The sequence below is a fragment of the Plutella xylostella genome, chromosome 24 (genome assembly GCF_932276165.1).
Source record: "Plutella xylostella chromosome 24, ilPluXylo3.1, whole genome shotgun sequence".
NCBI classification, from domain to species: Eukaryota; Metazoa; Arthropoda; class Insecta; order Lepidoptera; family Plutellidae; genus Plutella; species Plutella xylostella.
The window spans coordinates 1,782,211-1,804,470 of NC_064004.1; the positions used below are offsets into that span (position 1 = coordinate 1,782,211).

Below are 22,260 nucleotides of genomic sequence, written 5' to 3' on the forward strand. Positions count from 1 at the left end.
CATCGATTTGTGTTTCTGAATTGTGGTTCCAAGTAAAGCATAGAACTGGCTGGTCACGTGCTGCAAACGGTTGTTGGTCGAGCCTAGCCTAACCTACCTCTACCTAACCTCTCTCTCGGACTTATTTTTGAACTTAATTTGTAACAGCCTTAAATCACTACTTAGTGCTTGTTTTGAGTAATATAGGAAGAAAAATCTCATAATTTAGGCATGATATGATATCAATTTATTTATAAAGACAACATTCTGCTAGAAAACCTCATTTAATTGACCATGAACTCGCTGGACCGCTGGTTCTGGTTGTGGCGCCACTTGCAGGCCCAGTTCCAGCACGAGAGCCCGGCCCACGGCTCGTCCGTGTAGAACTGCTGCCCGTTCTGGTACATCTGGAAGTAGATTGATATATTGTTCACCTATTTATGACATGAACATTAGTTTATACGGCTCGCGGCTCGCTTCTTCTTCTGGTGCCATCTACTATCGTAGGTCGGCTATCATTGTAGCCACTTTGGTCCGACCTATCATGCATAAGTACAAATGTGGGTAGGTACAGCAAAAAGCGGGTGGCTCGCTTGAGAGTATCTGACTGAAGGACCTAAGTATGTATGAACAATAATGGAACAGTGACTATCATGATATGATCTCATCATCAGCAGCTAATGATCGTTCAATAAAGGAGAATGTACGCGCCTCCCAATGAGGATTACATCGGCGATCTATGGGGCTGAGTTGTTGCGCGTACCATATGGTCGCCATGTGTCACAAAAGTCACATCTACTCACCCACCTCACCTCTCTCGTTAGAGAAGTATAACTAACTATTAGTTATGTTCGTTGCCTCTTATTTATACTTAACCCAAGCAATTAACTAGGTACTTACTACTTACTACTTACTGATATAAGTAATACCTACTTATTATAAAAAAAACTTACAAACGACAAATCCTGGTTCTTATAAGTGACCCCATCGTAGCCGAACCTCAACACAAAGTTCATGGAGAATATGGAGAAGATGCATCGTATGTCGGTGGTGGGCGGTAGGAAGTAGCGGTAGGGGCCGCACCAGTACGACACCTTGGGCTCGTACTCCACGGACTCGGGGAACTCTTCACGGGGACTTATTCTGGGTAACGGATAAAAAATACAGGTTTTAATTAGGCAATAATAATTGTGTAGGTATCTCAACTTACTTGACGTGGATCAGCGGCAGCGGCTAAGCCTTAGTCCCCGTCAAAACACGATATACCCAGTAATTACATTATACACACTAAGTTTGCCACAGCAGTTATTCTTCAGTGGATACATTAAATACAGATGAATATGATGATTTAATATGAGACTTTAACATACAGAAAGGTCGGTCAATTCTTTTCCGATTGATTGTTTCAGTGATAAGTACCTACCTCAGGACCTACCTAGCCTTAGCAATCATCACTATTCATTAAGTACCCTGGTTTTGGTACCTTACTTACTTATCTGATCTTTAACGTGTCTGCATCTTCCAGAAAAACAATAAACAACCATTACCTTCTTCAAAAACATTTCTGTTTGTAATAATGTATAATATTTATAAAACTGCAACACACACACACACATACAAAACTATTCAACCATCCACACTTAAAGTTCATAACTACACAATCATTCGCTTACACAAAACAGATACAAAAATTGTCGCATTACGATGCAACAACTACACAAAAAATATATTTAGAGAATTTTCTTTAAATAATTACAACAGATCATTTAGAGCTATTAAATAAAATTCGATACTCAAAATAACATAATGAATGATCTTGACGAGATTTTGACTTGTAAGTCGTTTATTTCTGATACAGATAATTGTTGTAATCTGGTACCTTCGTCAAGTAACATTTTAAAATTAATAACACAAAATATACGTAGCGTTGGTTGCAACTTGGCGGGATTTCTTGCTCTTCTACATAAAGTTAAGCTGGAGTTTGATATTGTTATCTTGACTGAGTGCTGGTTGTCTTGTAACCCGATTTTGCCGTCTATTGAAGGTTACAAATCAATCTCAAATAAAAAAATTATGAACCAGAATGATGGAGTTGCAGTTTACTATAGAGAAAATCTTAGTATATCCATTCATGAACCACAATTTACTGATGGAAACTGTTTAATAATTAACATTGATAACGTAACAGCTATTATTGCTATTTACCGCTCTCCATCCTTTAAAAATACGGATAACTTTATTAATTCTTTGAGCAACATAATACAAAGTTTATCGACATTTCAAAATATAATTATTACAGGTGACTTAAATATTGATATCAACCCTGACCACAATGATGCAAGCGCCGAAAGTTTATTAAATGTTACTGCATACCATGGTTTTCTTGTTGGACATAACTTTATAACAAGAGATGCCAGTAAATCTTGCCTTGATCATGTCTTTGTTAAAACAAAAAAGGAAATAATCACTATAGTTCTGAATTCCACGGTAACGGATCATAAGGCTGTTCTTTTTTGTATATGCTTGGATTCAATAAATAAACTAAAACCTACTGAATATGTCAAAGTAAATTATAAAGGATTTGAAAGAGATATTAGTGGTAACGATTTCAGCGATATATTGCAAATACAGGATCCTAATATAGCACTTAACAAACTGATAGAGTCCATTCAGATACTTCTAGATAAAAATTCATCAAAATCTAAGGTACCATCGCGCAAACGGATACTTAAACCTTGGCTTACTCCGGGTTTGCTTCGATGTATCAGAAATAGAGATGAACTGCATAAAAAATCAATGGCCAATCCAGATAGCGATATCATCAAGCTTACGTATTCCAGATACCGTAAATACTGTAACAACTTAATTAAAAAACTAAAAAGAGAGCATGAAAAATCTATATTAAGAGAAGCTGGTAAAAATAGTAAAACACTTTGGAAGGCTATAAAAAATATTACTTCAACATCAATAAAAAGAGATAACGCACAAGAGCTACTCAAAATGGGAGGATCTTTTCCGGAATCAGTTAATTTAGTAAATAATCATTTTGTAAACGTGGGAAAATCTTTGGCAGAAGAAGTTAACAATAAATATTGTAATAAAAACCCGAAACCGAATCTCGAATCTGTTACATTCAATAAGCGTGACTCCTTTATTTTAATGAAAACGGATAATGAAGAGATAAACAATATAATTATGAATCTAAAAAATGAGTGCTCTGCTGGATGGGATAATATTACAAACAAGATCTTAAAAGAATATAAACATATCCTTACTCCTCTTCTGTGTCATATATTTAATGCTTGTCTTGAGCAAGGAATTTTTCCGGATGCACTTAAGAGATCAGTCGTTATCCCTATTTATAAGGGGGGTGATAAAGTTAATGTCAATTGTTATAGACCAATCTCTATTCTCCCGTCCTTGTCCAAGATACTTGAACGTATAATAAACTCTAGACTTATTGATTATTTGGAAAGAAATAATATATTATCCGAGAACCAGTTTGGCTTTCGTTCAGGGAAGTCGACAGCCGATGCAGTCCATACGGTTATTGATTTTGTGGTGCAGAGCCTGGATGAAGGAGATAGATGCTTGGGAATATTTCTGGATCTTGCTAAAGCATTTGATACTGTTTCGACCAAACTACTATTAAATAAACTTGAACATCTTGGAATCAGAGGCACACAACATAATCTGTTTGAGAGTTATTTGACAAACAGACATCAGTGTACAAAAATAGGGGAAAATATCAGTTGCACTCAAGCTATAGAATGGGGCGTGCCCCAGGGTAGTATCCTTGGGCCAACCTTATTTTTAATTTATATTAATAACCTTTGCGGACTTAAATTATCTCAAGGAATCATTGTGACGTATGCTGATGATACAGTCTTACCCCCTTATTCATAGAAAAGTTACAATAGGTTTTAACTAATAAACTGTTTTGTCCCTCTCTGTCAAAGAACAAATTGTTCTTTGTCGGAGAGGGACAAAACAGTTTATTAATTAAAACGTTCTGTAACTTCTCTATGAATAAGGGGGTTACTCTTCAGGGGCAAATCATGGTCTAAGGTATTTGATATCGCTCAGGTTGGTTTTAATAAAGTAACAGAGTGGCTCACATCTAATGTACTTACTTTGAACGCTCAAAAGACTAACCCCCTTATTCATAGAAAAGTTACAATACGTTTTAACTAATAAACTGTTTTGTCCCTCTCTGTCAAATAACAAATTGTTCTTTGTTGGAGAGGGACAAAACAGTTTATTAGTTAAAACGTTTTGTAACTTCTCTATGAATAAGGGGGTAACTATATAACGTTCTCCATCAATAACTCCACCCAACCAACAAGTGATTTCAGGTTGTTAGTACATGATTGCTCAGATCAATTAACATGTTCCTGCAGATCACTTGATAAAGTACCTGAGATAAAATACCTTGGTATCATACTCGATCAAAATCTTAATTTTAAAAGACATATTCATTTGCTTAGTGCCAAAGTAAGAAGACTGATCCATATTTTTAAAAACCTAAGACACGTAGCTGATCCAAATTTATTAAAAATAATATATTATGCTTTATGTGAATCAATCTTGCGATACTTATCTGCTGTTGGGGGGGTGCACATAAATCCAACATTATTGTCCTAGAACGTGCACAGCGAGCAGTTCTAAAGGTGTGCACTTTCAAGCCAATCCTTCATCCAACTTCTGAGCTTTACAGATTCTGTGACGTATTAACTGTCAGACAACTTTTTATTCAAAATATTGTCCTAAAACAGCATAATAAACTTGTCTTTCAACATATCTTAAAGCGCAGAAAGGATATTGTTTGCGAAACAAATATTGGGCGAACTTGTTTCAGACAGAGATTTTTCAGATTTCTTGGACCATACATATATAACACACTTAATAAAGTTCTTATCATATACCCAAAAACCCTTTTTGAATGTAAAAAGGTTATAACTGATTGGCTAAAATCTAAAAACTATGATGAAACTGAAAGAGTTATTTCAGTGACATCGTAATTATATTAGGTACTTAAATATAAACCACTGACTGAAAATTTACCACATACATTTTACACTAACACTCACTATAAATACACTTTACATACATGCACTACACTCCACATCTTCTCTAAACTTACACAAATCTACACACATCACATCACTTTTTTATATTTTTATTTTCTGTATAAATATTAAATAGTAAGATAAATATGCATGTAAAATACCTTAATTTTTTTCTAGTATTGTTTTAGTTTTTGGATAATTCTTTGTTTTGCTTTTGTTGAGACTTGTTAGCATAAATTCTCATTTTTCGGGAAGTGTTACTACTCATCCTAAGACACAGGGTTCACCCTACTTTAGGGAGTAGAGACATACTTAATTGTTGTTTTTGTATAACAAGTTACTGTAACATTTTTATGGAAATAAAATTATTCTTATTCTTATTCTTATTCTTATTCATTCTTTTGTCTATTGATAATCCAACACAAGTCATAGTTACGCACTTATAAATGCACTGCGCGTCGCTGTCATCAGACTGGCAGTAGAGGCCCTGGCTGAGGTCTCGCGTCTGGAACTGCTCCCCGTGCGGGCCCACGTACGTGGACTCCGAGTGGCGGTGGTAGTAGCCCGCGAACGCGAATGCTCCTGGAGGAGAGGTTAGGTGGGAAATAACTTTATAATACCGGTTCCATTTATAAACAACTAGCAGTTCCCGCGCGCTTCGCTTCGCCTTAAAAAGTTTTCCCGTGGGAATTCCGGGATAAAAAGTAGCCTATGTTCTTTCCCAGGGTCTAGACCGTATGTAGACCAAATTTCATACAAATCCGTTCAGTAGTTTTGGCGTGAAAGAGTAACAGACAGACAGACAGACAGACACAGTTACTTTCGCATTTATAATATTAGTAAGGAAGGATGTTATTTTGGTGAAATTTGAGTAACAAAGTAGCAAGCTACCAAAACAATTTTTTACATATCTCCTTCTTCATATCTGCTGAAGAAGCTGCGGGGTAGACAGCGGTAGACCATAGCTATGGTTTCGAGTGGTGACCCATTAACTGGACAAGCGTAGTAGCGATATGACCTTGTAGACAAGTAGCTGGCTGAATGCCGCTTCATGGCCCGTAGGTATAGCAGTTAATCATTACGAGCTGATGATGATGATGATGATAAATCATCTCGAGTGCTCTTTACAACATTGTGCTGACATTTGCGCACAACTTTCCTTTAGAAATCCACCCGTCCCTGATATCACCACAACAATAAAGTAGCCACATGATGAGGTCAGAGGGCTTGAGAGGAAAGTAGAGGAGGTCAAAGGAAGTCAGAGGACATGAGAGAAAGGAAAATGACGTGAGAGGAAGTCAGAGGAAGGTAGAGCCGTACCGCGGAAGGTGTAGCAGTGCGGGCGGCGCTCGCTGCTGAGAACCATCTGCGCGTCCTGCTGGCTGTGTGCCGACGCGATGTAGTACGACGTGCCCAGACACTTGAACTCTGTAAGGTAATGTCTACTTGACATTCTGAGTTAACTAGGTAGTTAGTTATAACCCGCGAGAGTTAACTTGGCACCTGACCGACAAGATCCAGGTTCGCGAGCTAGTGCTAGAGCTAGCTAGGGTACCCGGCGTGACCCCTTGGTTCTTGCTGGCCAGGTGCACAGGTAATTCGCACGAGTAACTAACTACTTATAGTACCTAATTTCGGCAATGAATCTATGTCTGTCTCTTTCTGTCCGTATTCTGTCAAAGCAAGGCGGCAGTGTCGACATTAGCTTAAAGCTAATCAAAGGCTTAAAGTTCCTTTGTACAACTCATTGAAAGTCTATTGATAGGTAGTTAGATAATTATGCCTTCGTAAGTTAGGTAAGGCAAGAAGGTACATATAAGAGGTGCTCGTAAATTATTCAGGAATTCTCTCTTCTCTTTTCTCTAAATAAAAAGTCACACAACACAAAGTCTGTCCAAATGATTAGCCGTCTTTATGTTCCAGATGGTTCCAGAGATCCGTTTGAGGGTATTTTTCAAAAGTTGAAGTACAAAGGTTTCACAATGCAAAACTGAGTCTCTTGACGAGTTCTTTAGTTAGTCCGCTGGTCCTACTTCCTTTCATGTAAAGGCTGAGGACAGATTGTTTTGTCCATTCTTGGAGGAGACCCTTATCCAACAGTATTTGACTAATGATAATACATATACCTAGCTACAAATTCACACGTAGATCAATATGAGAAGCACAAATACAGTTTACCAGGGCTAGTATACAGCCCGAAGGGTATTTTCGCTTGTGTCGCCCTGATCTTCTCCTCCGAAGCGTCCATTTTCTTGTTCAGCTTCAACTGAACCATAGAAGTCAGCGCCGCGTCGGTGGCGAACAGAAGCCTCTTTAGGTCTTTAATGTGGGTGTCTATGAATGCATTGAGTCGTTTTTGGCCACCTTCTAACAACTGTTTGCGGTCCGCCTGGAAATGTTATCTTGGATTAGGGTGCTTACATTGTGAATCGGGTTCCCTGTATCTACCTGTACCGGTAACCTGATTATGCGAAAGCGCTCACGACATTTAAAAATCCAGGATATGCTCCGTGAGTGAGCGTTTTCGCATAATCAGGTTACCGGTACAGGTAGATACAGGGAACCCGATTCTCTATGTAAGCACCCTTATATTATGTGGCTGGAGCAGAAGAAAAGAAAGGTCTCAAGTACCAACAGATTAATAACACAACGAGGTTGCTGTCCAGAGCGTCAAAAAGGCACCAGCTCAGCATGTGGTGTGGACAATGATGATGATACTACCTATATATATACTGGGTGTTTAAAAGTGTTGTAATTACTATGAAGGATATGATATATTTTCGACAATAATATTAAGTAGTTAGGTAAGTACCTACTTATAGTTATTTTTTGTTAACAAACCCCCCCCCCTCGGTTAAATACATATATAAAAAAACACGCACTCACGCCTTGTACTAATGTACTCCCTTGCGGGGTAGGCAGAGGTGCATTGCTGCACCCACTTTTCGCCAGAGTGTTATGTTAGTCCCAATGTAATAGGGGGCGGGCCTATTGCCATTTTACGGGCACATCCAAGACCCGAGAACAAATATCTGTGTTTAAACAAATATCTGCCCCAGCCGGGAATCGAACCCGGGACCATCGGCTCAGTAGTCAGGTCACTAACCACTACGCCATTCGGTCGCCATACATATATACCTAACACTTTTGCAACACTCTGTATAAAACATAACGTAGTATATTGATTAGGTAGGTATATATCAGTGGCTCACCGGATTATGTGGCTCGCGTATTCTCGCATTCATATAGTTGTAATAATCCTGTAGTCTCGAGAACTTGTCCTCAGAATAATCATACTTCATGTCCACCTCCTTCTCACTAGGCATGTTGTAGGGTTTCTGTGGAACCATAGACTGTCAGAAGGCCTAGCACGGGATGCAAGACAACACGTGACAAACGTTTTGTGTAGCGCTCACTCACATCGCGCGACTTCGTGAGCGAGTGCGACGTAAAACTTTTATCACGTCTTAAACCCCGTGCAAGGCCTTCAGTAGGTACAGTGTAACTCACGAGAGTTAACAAATAGCTTTAATAGAGTAGATACGACACTGATAATGCAAATTTTCGCATTTTTTTCTTCACATAGACAGAATTTCCAAATGGTTGTAGACTGAACTCATAAATTAAACATTGAACCACTTAAAAATGATTACATTGACATATGAATTACTACAGTAGGAACGCTCCAGTACCTAGGCCTCCTACCCAAAAACCCTGTCCTTATCTAGGTAGTTGAAAAGGCATTTAAAAAAATATAGAAAAAAAGAATTGAATTAATAAATCTAGTCAAAGTAAACGTACCTATTAATTATTTAACTAGTGGTAGGTAAAAACCAAACCGAATACTTACGTTGTCCACAGTTATAAAAGCAAGGCGGGCGAGCTAGAAACATAAGAATGATTAGATACTTATCACAAGCTTATAGCCCCTCCTCTTCGGTCAGGATATCAAATGGAAATACCTAATAAGCTTGCTTGTGTTGGGGTCCACCAACCCGCACTAGGCTAGCGTTGTGGACTAGGCCAAAACCCCTTCCTTCATTGGAAGATGATTGTGTTGATTGTGATGATGATGATGATGATGAGCTAAAGGAGAGGTTACGAGAAACACACCATTTGCATCGACGACAGCTCGCCACTGGCCGTGGCCCACGGTATAAAGTGGCATAACATCTGAAATCAACAAAAAATATTTTTTATAAAAAAACTTATCAAAAATCTTATGTAAAATATGAAAACAAAATTGAAAAAGTAGGTGTAGGTACTTACAAAAAAAACATATCCTGTAAAAATCTGCATCTCCTTATTATTTGTGAAATATTGCCTTCTTCTTTGTGCCACGGCCCTCCCGCGACTGTGCACCAATTAAAGTATTTCTCTAACGAACCATTAGTGATATTTTTTATGTTATTGCCTTTTAAAACCTAACGAAGCTATCGGATTTTATTCGATAACATATTGCACCGTGTGGCATAAAGCACTTTCATAAAATGACCGCTCAAAAGTACCTAGATGACAATTATTTTAAACAACTGAACCAGTTTTGATGAATCTTAGCAATGAAATAAGCCTAAATACACTAGAGCCAGACATGAAATACTTAAACGAAATTAAAATTCAAAATTACACCGGTCCTTAGATTCCATAATTATGTAGAACGATACCTGATTAATAATAATGGCTTACACTTACTATAAATACGAATTAAATACTCATAAATCATTCTTATATTTTTATTTTTCTAAATCTTTCAAGAACAGCTTTCCCCTAATATTAATTGTTAGGTAACTATTTAATTGTATAAAGTTATTGTATTTTTATCTTATGCATTAGGAACAACATTTTCTCTGATTTAAAAAATATATAATAAAAAAACGAGTTTACAATTTTTACTCAATGAAAGTTTTCAAAGAAAATAAATTGAAATAAATATAATGTTTATCAAAATCATTCATTATGTACAGAAAACTAGAGACATTGGGGAAATAAACTTATTTGCCTTTAAATAAAAAGAAGTAAGTAAATAAAGTAGTCTTCATGCCAGAAGAATATCTTACATTACATTTAAGATCTCTACAACTCTTTTTAAATATATTTCTGCGTAAGTTCCAAAAATTTGCACAGTTTTTGCAGAAAAACATAATAATATTAGGTAGACTTTATTATACAGAGTTATAAGTTCTATAGATTGGAAAGAGAAGAAGAATATAATGTGAGAAGAAATTAAACGCATATTAAATCAAAAAGTAATACTGTTAAAAAAAACTTTGATATAATATTCATTATTGATCTATGAAAATTTCTGAAACTTTTTCGAGAAATTGGCACTAGTATGGAGGGCAAACATTTCCAATACAATATTATTTATTAAGTTACTTATTTATTTATGTTTTAATCACAACTACTATTCAAATTGAAGCTCCCATTCTATCGTTGTTTTTTTTCTATCTCAAATGTTTTTTTTTTCTGTTCAAACTATTAGCTCGCCATTCGATGATTTCGTTAGCTAAATATATATTTAAATCTATATTTTAAAATTCTGAAATAGGCACATTTGGATTAACATTGAATATAATATTATTATTATAGTTTTAATACTTTTCCTTACTCTACGAGTAGTAGAAGCAAACGGAGGCAGATTTTAAGAAAAATATAATGTTTTACTAAAAAAAACTCATAATTTTAATAAAATGCATATTTCATTGCCACGGCGTCTAGACTAGGAAAATAGTATTCTTAATTCTTAAGTAAGAATACTATTTCCACTAAAACAGTTCAATTCACGTAAGTTGAACAAATGCGATATACCTAAGTAGTTTTTTTTAAGGTGCTGTGGAGTAAGCGACAATATGACTGCTGTTTTATCAAGGAGTAAACATTAACATAACAGACGGTCACAATTTTGGTCAACTCTTGTGAATTGTACTGTACCCATTTAAAATTCCATGGCAATGTAACACGAAAACGTTCTACAGAAGCGAGCTACGAAATAAGTGTTTAGTTATTATTAATTTTTATTGTGTTTTTTAGCAAATTCACATGGATTTAGTGTCGATTTCGGTTATGATACTGAAGGAATTTTTATTAAACTTATTCATTAGTAGATATTTTGGCAGTGTTGCCAGTAAATTTTCGTTTTTATTCGATCGATCTTATCACACAAGTATTTAGTCAATGAACACAATTTACCAATAAGTATATTTTAAAAGGTAATTCCAAAACAAAATATTAATTGGATTAATTAAATTACATTCAGTATCACAACCATTTTTAGGTATGTTTATGGCAAAAAAAGTATTTGTCGGTCTGTCTGTCTGTATTCACAAAAAAAGGTAAAACACCACAAGGACATATCCCGTTAAAAAAAAGAACAATAATTTTATCATAAATATGGAATGAGGCACTGATTTTATTGTATATTCAAGAAAAAACATTACGTCTAAATTCACTTTCACACTTGTTCAAATCCATCGTTTTATAACAATAGTGTATGCTTAGCTCTAACGGTATGGTAGTGTAAGCAGGCCTTTACAATACAATTATATCCATAAATAACGATTTTTAATTAAACCTCCTTTGAGCACTACCTACATTCTCAACTAGAAAAAGATTGTGTGTCCTTTTTGTTTCCAAATTTAAAATCTCACATGGCAACACTTTTTCGAACCATAGACAAAACTTTTTTGTTTCTTTTCGGCAAAGGAAACACACAATCATTCCTAACCTCCTTATTCCTGGGCGATGACGGTGATGGTCTTTCCCTTGGGGTCGTCGAAGCGGTCCATGGCGCGGATGTCCATCATCATCATTATTCCGAAGAACGTGATCGCAAGGAGGATGAACACCACAAAGAGGCCGGACCAGATTGCTACGGAGAAGAATCCTTGACAGTTCAGAGAGTCTCCGAAGTCAGTCTGGTTTTCCGATGTGTAAGGCTGGATCTGAGAAGGAGAATAACGATTTTTAGGCCTATACTGCCATGAGGGAGAGTGATTACAGTTATCTTGATGCCTAGATTTAATCTAGATATGGCATGAATATCTATGTTTGTATAGAAATCGTCTCATCCATCCAATTAAAGGTTAATGAAGCCCATATATATTTTCAGCTTGGACCATTTTCCACCTGTCCACTGCGGGTTGGTCGGTTTACACATCTAGATGTGCTAAATTAATCCCGTCCTTCCGTGTCTATCAGCACTCTTACATCCAAAGGTTATCTGGTAGAGATTGCTAATCGTCATCAAGCAATAAGGCCTCTTTGTATTGTAAAATTTTTTGTTTTGTATTTTTTTGTTCTTGGTGCAAATAAAATGTATGTATTAAAGGATTTTCTATTAATAGGCCGTGTCTATTAAAATCGTTGAAAGCGAGATTATAAAGGGCAATGACCGTTTTTCTCTGTGCTCAGCAACCGTTGAAAGCGAGGCTGTACGGCCGGCTGGTGTTCACACTGGTGAAGACGACGGCCTGCTTTACAGGGCAGTGTTCATCATCATCAGTCAATAATCATCCACTGTGCTGGACATGGGCCTCTCCCAAAAATCGCCACAACACTCGGTCCTCTGCCTTCCTCATCCATCCACTACCTTTGGAAGCCAGTGTTACCTTAATATCATTAAAAGCGAAGCTGTAAGGCCGGCTGGTTTTTGGAACACCCAGTAAAGGGCAATGACCGTTTTTCTCTGTGCTCAGCAACCGTTTACCTTAATATCGTTGAAAGCGAGGCTGTTCGGCCGGCTGGTGTACACACTGGTGAAGACAACGGCCTGCTTTACAGGGCAGTGTTCATCATCATCATCAGCCAATAAACATCCACTGCTGGACATATTCCTCTTCCAAAGAGCGCCACAACACTCGGTCCTCGATTTTTCTCATATAACCACTATCTTTAGAAGCCAGTGTTACCTTAATATCATTGAAGGAGAGGCTGTAAGGCCGGCTGGTGTTCACGCTGGTGAAGACGACGGCCTGCGCGCAGCGGTACGAGAAGCGGTCCAGCGCGTACACCGGCTCCGAAGGCATCAGCTCCTCCACTGTGGAGACGCCTTGGGACAGCTCGGTAAGGATCACGCGGTCTGCGGGGGGAAAGAAGGAGAGAAAATGTATTTATGTGTGGTGATTTGATGGCATTTGGGATTTAAAATGGAATAAAACAGTGACCAAGGATGAATGGAAGAATGTTTGATATTTTTCATGTAATTTAGCATGTAGTAAGAATACATTGACTAATTTTTTTACCCGATTTCCCATGGGAAAACCTGTTACTTGCCAGAAAATCTAATAATTCATGTGGTCTAGCTGTGGACTTTTATTGGCTCATGGTGATTCATACACGAACGAAACTGAATACTCAAATAACATTGACCAAGCCTATTTCTATTCTTTGTGAAGCCTTATTTGAATGGAACCTTTGTTTATTAGCCTTCAAACCCAACCATTTCCCATCACACTGGTCCACTGTGGTTACGCGGATGATAATGCAATATTTGTATAATCGTATAATTATGTGCTCCTGTAAGATTTAATACAATACAATACAATACAATATAACTTTATTGAACAAAACACACAACATACATTAAATTACAAAAGGAGTAAGCACAATTAATTAACGTAATTAATCTGATGCAGGAAAATCTACACTAACATTATTAAACTTTCCTTTTTTTTCAAAATGTATGTATATATTTTTTTCAATAAACTCCAAGGATACTCACTGAAAAACCAGTATCCAGCCTTGTTGTCAAAATTCAGCAGCACGCTGCGGTCTCCGAACTCGAGGGTGGCGTTCAGGACCGTGTCGTTGGAGGCCACGGTCTGCTTGGTGCTTGCGGACAGGGTCACTGTGTTGCCGCCTGAAAATTAACAATTTTGCCTGTGAAATTTTGTCATTTTGTGGTATTATTGTATTAGCTGCTGTTTCTATAACTGTTTTATTTTCACATGAATTTATAAATTACACCTGCACCTCTTGTAGGACAAGTCGTAGAACATGTCTGCACCATCAATCCAACTTTAAATAAGTAAGGTGTATATTTATTGCATTAATACAATAGCTCTATTGCATTTTCATGTGCACGAAACCCAACAATGAGAGCATACAAAGCCTAACAACACATAAAGCATCTGCTTAGAGTCTCTCAAGACCTATTGCATGTTATAATGACAAAAAAAACATCTCTAGTGTCTGGCATATTTTTCATAAAATTGGCACATATCCAAACTCTAAGCTTTTAGCATAATAAGCCTAGGCCTAGGATAATCCATATCCATTGTACCCATATACAATCTCATTTAATAGTCAAAGGTTTACTGCTATATCCAAAAATGCTATATTGGCAATTCTAAAGACATTAAAAAAAACTCACCATCATTGAGGACCATGCTTTTGACGTACAGCATCAGACCAGCCAGGTTGTAGAAGCCGGGCTCAGCCTGCGCCTCGGTGGCCTGACGACGCTGCCTCGAGTGGTGCTCCGCGATGGTCCACGACGGGTAGTGAGCGGTGTACACCGCCACAACCTCCGGGTAGCGCTTCTTCAGCTTGCCGAACAGCTCCTCGATGAAGTCGTTGTGGCGGCGCAGCAGCTCAGCCCTGGTTTCGCCTTCCTTGGCATCTTTAAGGTTGATGAAGAGGAATTTACCACTCTCAGGCTCAATCTCGGCTGACAGGCCGTTTTCAGTCAATTTCACATGGTCTACCTTCTCCGGGTCGGCGAGCTTGTTCAGCGCGCGCAGTGGCGAGGTGGTTGACGGTAAGTAAACAGCCTTACCGATGTTGGAGTGTAAGAATGGGAAAGATGTCTCGCCTTCACTGTTTTTCAAAGAAAAATCTTCAACAGACAACGTTTCTTCTATGAAAATCACGGTAAACGGGTCGTTTACTAACGTGTGCTTCAGAATAGTGTTGAATTCCGTAAAGGAAACCTTACTCAGAGGCAGGGACTCTTCTTGAGTAGATGCAACATCGCCAAACATTAACACTGGCACATTGCTTGCCGTAACACTATTTAACAAACCTAATACACTTAAAACTAGCACCGAACGGCAAAAAGCCATTTTGAGTGGTCGAAATAACTAATAAAGTTTAAATAGAGGACTATAAGCTGGATTTTAGCCCAATTTTAGCCATACGACAGAGAAAATGGGCGAAGGCAATTTGACAGGGGTCATGTGAAAAATGATCATATGATTTTGACGCTTGTCTATGGTTTTTCAAAAAAACTTGAACATGAACAAGAAAATCGACGTTTTTTGCAGCAGATTCATATGTTGTAGAAAAATACAAAACGTAATTCAACGTTGTAAAATTAGTTGGAGATAGTTTTGTGTTTAGAAAGCATTGTACGTTTTACACCTATACTTAATTTAGGGCTTCCTTCTGTCTTTAAAAAAATAACTTATTATTAAAATAAAATATTAAGTACTTATTATTTAACTAAACTATCTATATATTTTACAAATAAAAATGATAATAATATAAAATACTTATAACTGGCCTGGAAATATTCTACCCTTAATAAACAGGAGTTTATCAAAGGTAGAATATTTCTTTTAGTTCGCTGCCGTCGCCCGGGATGGTTCCGAGGAGGCTGGCAGCGTTCCCTCTCTGTATAGCCAGGCTGATGCGCTGGCTGAGATAGCTGCCAGCCCTCTGGTCCCTTGATACCTCGACCAGGCGCGACGAAAGTTCTTTTACTAATCGTCGCGCTTCGGGTCCCCACGGCCCCAGGGTCTCAACCCCAAACGGCACAAATATGTAGCTGTCAGACAGACCGTTGTATTTGCGCCGTTTGAGGTTTTCTGCAGCAGCCGCAGCCGTGCCCGCCGCCGCGGCACTACCCTGGATGTGGGAGGGGGCCACTGTGTCGGTGCAGGTGGCGTCCCACACTAGGCATTTCCCGTACTTCCAGGGCATTACGGTCATACCGTCGGGCCTCTTCCCGTCGTCTCTCGCCAGGCCGGTTGGCTCCAGAATGGCGGGGATTCCGGCGCTCGCAAAGGCCCGACGTATGACGTCGTTAAGGGCCGCGTGGCGGGGTAATCGGCCGGCACTCCGCTGACAGGAGAGGCCGTGGTGGCCTAGCTGGTCGACGGGGTCCCCGCAACGGCAGCGATGTGGCTCGTTGGTCTTACAGCCTAGTCTCAAACAGACAGAAAGGTTAAAGGTGTTGCGGTCCAGCAGTGTGCCCACACTCGCAGATGGAAGGGCCCTCAACCAATGTCCCGACTCCGGTTCGGCAGAAGCCATGAGGCGGGCGCGGTCTGCAGGGCTGGTGGCAGTTTCTAAGAGATTTTCCTGAACCTGCCTGCAGATCGGCTCGTCCCACAGCCTCTGGGATTCCGGTAGTCGAGGGACATCTTGTTGTGGGCCAGCGATATCTGACCAGGCGCTCCTGGCCTCGGCCAAGTAGGTGACCTCTGCATCGCCAAGCGATGGGTAAATTATCTTTCCGTAGAGGCCAGCCGTGCTGTGTGCCGAGGACAGGAACGCCGGGAGGGCCACACTGGACGCCGAGCGGATGCCCAGGCCACCGAACCGTATCGGCAGCGATGCCTGGGCCCAGCTGCGGTTATCCAGTTGGCAATTTAGAATTTCGGTTAGTATATTTCTGATCATCGCATCCAAATTATTAAGTAAATTTTGGTGTCTCCAAATAGGTGAACATCGCAGTACATAGGTAAATTTTGGAACGAAAAGACAGTATCTGATGATTACCAGGGCGATTTGCGGATTAATTTGTACCAGCCGATGCGATGATTCCTGGAATTTTGTGATTTCATCGTCAATATATTTGGGAATCGATTCGTCAAGAACTGGGGATCCGAGGAGACGAAGCGAGCTTTTATTTAAGATTTTGATACCGGGTGCCAGAGAGTTAAATTTACTATGGATGTCTGTTTGTTTGTCTGTCGGTAGGTTGGGGTTGATAAAAAGTTCGCATTTAGAGAAATTTAATTCTAGTCCGATGTTTTGGAATTCTTTGATCATGGAGTCAAGGTCTTGAAGAGCGGTGCTTGCTTCATCTCCTATGGATCCATCATCGAGATACCACACGTTAAATTTAGATTTAATTTTGGTTATCACTGGATGAATAGCCAGACTGAATATCGCTGGACCGAGTGGGTCTCCCTGCTGACACCCAGCCGCAGAGTAAAGGAGGTGGTTCCTGTATACTAATTTTGTTTTTTCCCCGTAACATTGCCACATGTAGTGGTATATTTCAGGAACCACCTCCTTGATCTGAGTCAGCAGAGCTTCCCTCTCAACCGAGTTGAAGGCGTTTCTTACATCCACTTTCAGCAGCACCTCGCCCGCGCCGCTTGTGAGGAACGCGCGCGCCGCGTGGACCGCCGCCTCGCACCCTCCTTTACTGCCGAAACCTAACTGGGTGGGCTGGAACTTATCCGACAGTATTGGCGCGATGTGTTTGCAGCATATTTTGGATACCACGCGGCGGATTGCGTTTCCCACAGCGATAGGTCTTATCCCACCGTCCTTTTTTTTTAGAGCACATAGGTTTGCACCGTATAAAACATCAGTTATCTCAGTGCAAACCTTTCCCGACAGCATGAGGTTCACTAGCTGTGTCACGCTCTCCAGCACGACTCGGCCAGTGTCTCCCGTTGTGCCAAAGATGAGATCTTTATAATGTTGGGGCGAGAGTCCGTCGAGGCCACCGGCCGAGCCGCCCCGGAAGGACGCGACTGCAGCCTGCACGTCTTCAACCGTGGCTGTCGGGGTGCGCTCGGTGGGGTCGGGCGGTGGTGGAAGCTGCGAGGATGGTGATGAAAGCGGGTGTTTTGACTCCAGGGCGGACAGAGTCTCTGCTGTGTCGGGTGCAGCCGCGTCGGACGAAAAAAGAAGTTGGGCGGCTCCCTTGATGTCCCCCGCATTTATCTTGCGTTCTACGAGTTGTGCGGTGTTTCGGTGGGGGAGTCTGTTTGATGGTGGATGTGGGTTGTCGGTTTCTGTGGGGTGCGTGCAGTTATTTTTTATTTTTTGTGTTAGGGAGCCGCTCGACTTCCCGTCCCGGGTCACGTGGAGGGTCCGGTAAGAAAAAGTAAAAAATTGCTCCCAGCTGCTCACGTCATTGGATTCTATTGTTTGTCGAATGCATTTGGACAGAGAGGCGGCCACCGTATTCCGCGCGCCGCGGGGTATCCGTGCCACCACCGGGCAGGTGGTCTTTAGCTCCGCTAATTGCTTCCACAGCCCGCCACCAGCAGGCCGACTGTGGTTGTGGTCTGTGGGGACATGGGCGGGCGGCGGCGGTGGCTGCGTGGACGATGGTTGGCGGTGTTGTTTTCCATGATGAATCTTCAGGCCTCTCTGTCCCTTGAAAAAACGTGGCTGGGAGCAGTCCGGACACCTCACAAGTTCTCGGGACGGCGCAACATTACTGGTGGAGGGCGGGCAGTCTGTTTGAGACATACGCCGTTCTTTAAAATGCTATAAATATAATAAAAATTAAATTAATCTACTACATAGGTACTAAAAATATAAATATATATATCATTATGAAAAAAATCATTAAAATTATAGAAAGACCTTTACAGTTACTATCACTGCACAATGTTCGTCTCTTAGATTAAGTATAAGCACTCGGCACCTAAAAACCAGATTGTTTCTGTCGAGCGAGCGCACGTAGCTCCGGCCCATGGGGCGAGGGGCCGGAGTAGACTATGGCGGGCCCGCTGTGGCGGGGTCCAGGCCCCGCGCCTCCCTCTCGGTTCCTCAGGGAGGCTCCTGCGACGGACCCCGCGAGGCGGTGTCTGCCGATGATGACGGTGCCCACTCAGACCGGCCGGACCGTCGCGCGTGTTGCTCTGACCACTGCCTCCGGGGCTCTTAGGCCGGTTCCGGCCAGGTTCCGACACGTCCGAGAAGTGTATTTTGGAGAAGAAGTCCTGGAGTTAGTTATTATGTAGGTACGTTGGCCGACTAGGAACACTTAAAACTCGTAGATCGTGGAAATTTGTATTGTAAGCACTTCGGAATGTAGTATTTATATTATTATCTTATTTGTAATTATAATTTAAAATTTTAAGCATTTATATCAAAATCATTATTCTGGGAAAGGATAAAAACTAGCACATTAACAGCATTTATTGATTACAAATATGAAATGTTTCAAGTTTGGTAATGTAAAAATGCATAAGATATTGTTGTTGCTTTTTGTGAAACTACATTTTTCTGTACATCGGGTCGACCCGATGTATGTAGTTATTATTCTGAGATCCAACCTGAGTCTATGGGTCGGTATTTATCTTTGTTTATTTCCGTTTATTTTGTTCATCATAGTCTATGATTTGGTTTTGTTTTGTTTGTGGCTCGTTTGTGGGTAATTTGTGGTTTCAGGCAATCGGCATTGCAAAATTCATAAATAATCCAATATTTTGCTGTGGTATAAGGACTAAAATACTTGTGCAAAGGTATATTAACGAAATGATGTTAATAAATTTGCTTGTACTTTTAACCTTTTCAAATTCTAGTTATGGCTCCAAATATCTGCCGGTATTTATTCTTGATTACGACCAAACGCTTACGAATTTAATCACGAACAACAACCCCTTCTATAAAACCAGTCGAGGTGAGTTTACAGACATCGTACACGACGTTATCAGGAAAAGTGATACGGTCATAATCTTCACTGAAACGCTATTCTGCTCCGAAGACGTTTCAACTCGAGATAAAGATGGCACCTCCTATCCCAACATGCGTAAAGCGCTGCACGAGCAAAAAGTAAAATACCTACCAGCCGTTGAAGAACCATACAGTATTTTAACCCAAATATTCCAACCTGACCCCCAAAACATTTTCAAACTAAGCGTTTGTAATGCCCGTGCCAAACTGACTCTCGATCCAGGACATACGAAATATTTCTACGTGTATTTCCAAGACCAGCCAACCGATCCCCGAACGGAGAGTCTCCGATGCCATGATGCAGTTATGAAGGAAGTGTATTTGCAAACACGCATGTCTAAACCTGCAGGGAAGATCGTCGCATTTTACACTGGTATGACCAGTCCTATTATTGCTGAAAGGAGGTTGTTGAAGCCAATTAAAACACAAAAGGAGGTTGAAAGTGTGCCTACGGTATTTTTGTCTTCCGATGGCGCGTTGTTCAGGTTCAAAGGAGTTTACTTCACAAGAGGAAGAACGGTCACTTCGCTGTTTGAAATGCCATCCATAGCTGAAGAAACTTGGACAAAGAGAAAACTCACGACGAAAATGTCGTATACGGATTTTGAGTTGCAGTTTGAATTTTCTTTTCGTAGTGACGGTTGGAGTCTTGGTGAGTACCTATGTAACTACCTTACCTAAGCACCTACATACCTTTAGGAAATAAAAAGTAACTAATTACTAATAGGTTTGCAGCGATTCGAAAAAAGCAGGCCCTTTTCAATCAAACATGGAACCTTAAAAGTCCGTTGGATGGAATTTCCTGGGTATATCACTGCACTGCACCTTACTCCCATCTATCACGACTACCTACGCCGACAATCCTCAAAAGCTGTTGGCCATAACAAAGAGTACTCACAAAAATACCTCCTCCACACTCTGTATCACTCTTCTTTTCCCTAGCCTTATCCTTATTTAGAGTCGACTTTGTGCGTCAATTCACGCCATTTTACCCTATCCTCTTTAGACTCTGTGTCTCTATTGGAATCTAAAGAAGTGGTGGGCACCCTGCGTCTGACCGCCGGCGCGCCGTGGGGTAACTCCTACGTGTGTAGCGACCCCCTCATCATCAGCGGCGGTGACGGCTTCGTGTCCATCAATCACTATCAGGTACCGTAAAATTTAAATTATTAGGCCGATTTTGTTACCAGATTTTGACGATGTCTGTATGTGTTAGTATTAGTTAAGGCTCGTTTACACAGTGCGAGCTGCTGCCTAGCCAGTAGACAGCTACTCGGTTTGTGTACTCGTACGCCCGTAGCTCGGCTCGCCTTTGCTGTCTATACGACACCCAGTCCCAGTCCGAGTCGAGTCGCGGCGTAGTACACAAAAAACACGGGTTCCACTCACAACTGTCCAGCTGGCACTGGTGAGCTACTGCCGAACGCGTCCAAACGATGCGAGCGACGGCCGAGCCGCTGTCATGGGCTAGTAGCTGCCGGGCGAGCAGGCGAGTGAAAACAAAAAATGTTGAAGTAACTCGGATGCGAGCTACTGACCAACTCGCACGTACGAGTTACTCGTAAGTTACGTCCAAACAGTGCGAGTTACTACAGTGCAGCTACTCGGAAGGCTGACTCGTACGCTAGCTCGCACTGTGTAAACTAGCCATTAGGCACTGACACAGTAGCATACAGATGAGGACACTTTAAGACTATTTCAGGCTGTTTTCTTCATTAAGTAGCTGACTGCCTTACAGCTCCGACAAATTAAGTACCTAAGTATATTAATAAACTATGCCTAAGCAGCTTACACTATGTATAAATCAAATGTAGTATAATAAAGGTGTTGTCCTTACCTGCCAAGCGTGGAGATGAAACCGATTGATGAAGAACAAGTTTAAATACCTATCCCAGTGATAATTTCATAGTTATAACATCCATTCTGACTTTTTTTTTCTCAGATCCAACCCTTCCGTTATACCAGGAAGAACTTGGTAGTCCCTTACGGTGACAAAAATATTGCCCTAGCTGAAGGCGAAGAAGACGATGACGGCCCCGAGCCCATACCAGACGTGGACGCCCCAGGAAGAAACTCCACTTGCAGATTTGGGAAAAGCGTTCACTGCGGGCCCTATTTCAGCATCAGTATACTGTCGTGCCTGTTTGTGTCCGCCTTATTACTGGGTGTATTGACTGCTGGAATAGTGATGCTTATGAACTGCAAAACTAATGATCATTACGACGATCCGCACGGGAAACCGCTGCAGTTTACTTCAGAGTTTTAAATGTTTTTTTTATGTGTAGTTACCTAAATGATAAGAAATAAACTTTCGATTATTATATTTGGTCTTAGCTTGACTCTTGGTGAGCTATCGCATTGAGGGTATATTAATATAGGATACGCTAGGGGTTTCCCTTTACCGCGCTGGTAGGTAGTTAGACACCTACCACTGCTAGCGCAATGAACGCAAACCATTGCTCGATAGCATAGAACAACCCGGACTTGGGTGTAATGCTCGATAGAATCGTGATTTCCGATATCTCCAAGGACGCATCACTTCAAAGATCAAAATTAGCGAGGC

General features: G+C 40.6%; 3 protein-coding genes across 3 annotated transcripts; 1 reads left to right on the plus strand and 2 right to left on the minus strand.

The window, feature by feature from the left end:
- Positions 1 to 216: 216 nt before the first annotated feature.
- Positions 217 to 10,798, minus strand: LOC105380635. The gene is made up of 8 exons (XM_048629854.1): positions 9,318 to 10,798; positions 9,162 to 9,221; positions 8,261 to 8,931; positions 7,227 to 7,437; positions 6,369 to 6,476; positions 5,489 to 5,630; positions 933 to 1,122; positions 217 to 386 (listed from the first exon to the last, which is right to left on the minus strand). The coding sequence occupies exons 3-8, from the start codon at positions 8,396 to 8,398 to the stop codon at positions 264 to 266; spliced, it is 912 nt and encodes a 303-aa protein (XP_048485811.1). The 5' UTR covers positions 8,399 to 8,931; positions 9,162 to 9,221; positions 9,318 to 10,798; the 3' UTR covers positions 217 to 263.
- Positions 10,799 to 11,425: 627 nt separating this feature from the next.
- On the minus strand, positions 11,426 to 15,232 carry LOC105380679 (V-type proton ATPase subunit S1). The gene is made up of 4 exons (XM_038110679.2): positions 14,419 to 15,232; positions 13,768 to 13,905; positions 12,956 to 13,125; positions 11,426 to 11,989 (listed from the first exon to the last, which is right to left on the minus strand). Exons 1-4 carry the CDS (start codon positions 15,107 to 15,109, stop codon positions 11,777 to 11,779), a joined length of 1,212 nt encoding a protein of 403 aa, XP_037966607.2. The 5' UTR covers positions 15,110 to 15,232; the 3' UTR covers positions 11,426 to 11,776.
- Positions 15,233 to 19,443: 4,211 nt separating this feature from the next.
- Positions 19,444 to 22,018, plus strand: LOC105380678. Its single transcript, XM_011550270.3, has 3 exons — positions 19,444 to 20,349; positions 20,704 to 20,846; positions 21,640 to 22,018. Exons 1-3 carry the CDS (start codon positions 19,500 to 19,502, stop codon positions 21,961 to 21,963), a joined length of 1,317 nt encoding a protein of 438 aa, XP_011548572.3. The 5' UTR covers positions 19,444 to 19,499; the 3' UTR covers positions 21,964 to 22,018.
- The last annotated feature ends 242 nt before the right edge of the window (positions 22,019 to 22,260 follow it).

Bases quoted from the DNA above. Each gene is read 5' to 3' on its own strand.
- LOC105380679 (XM_038110679.2), bottom strand. From the start codon at position 15,109: ATGGCTTTTTGCCGTTCGGTGCTAGTTTTAAGTGTATTAGGTTTGTTA. The intron at 13,126-13,767 runs GTGAGTATCCTT...TTCCCCCCGCAG, and splicing joins GGCTGGATACTGGTTTTTCA to ACCGCGTGATCCTTACCGAG. The intron at 11,990-12,955 runs GTAACACTGGCT...TCTCCTTCTCAG, and splicing joins TCTCCTTCAATGATATTAAG to ATCCAGCCTTACACATCGGA.
- LOC105380678 (XM_011550270.3), top strand. From the start codon at position 19,500: ATGATGTTAATAAATTTGCTTGTACTTTTAACCTTTTCAAATTCTAGT. The intron at 20,350-20,703 runs GTGAGTACCTAT...TATCCTCTTTAG, and splicing joins TAGTGACGGTTGGAGTCTTG to ACTCTGTGTCTCTATTGGAA. The intron at 20,847-21,639 runs GTACCGTAAAAT...TTTTTTTCTCAG, and splicing joins TGTCCATCAATCACTATCAG to ATCCAACCCTTCCGTTATAC.
- LOC105380635 (XM_048629854.1), bottom strand. From the start codon at position 8,398: ATGGTTCCACAGAAACCCTACAACATGCCTAGTGAGAAGGAGGTGGAC. The intron at 5,631-6,368 runs GTACGGCTCTAC...CCTCTCCTCCAG, and splicing joins GCACTGCTACACCTTCCGCG to GAGCATTCGCGTTCGCGGGC. The intron at 1,123-5,488 runs GTGCGTAACTAT...TCCGTTACCCAG, and splicing joins GACGCGCAGTGCATTTATAA to AATAAGTCCCCGTGAAGAGT.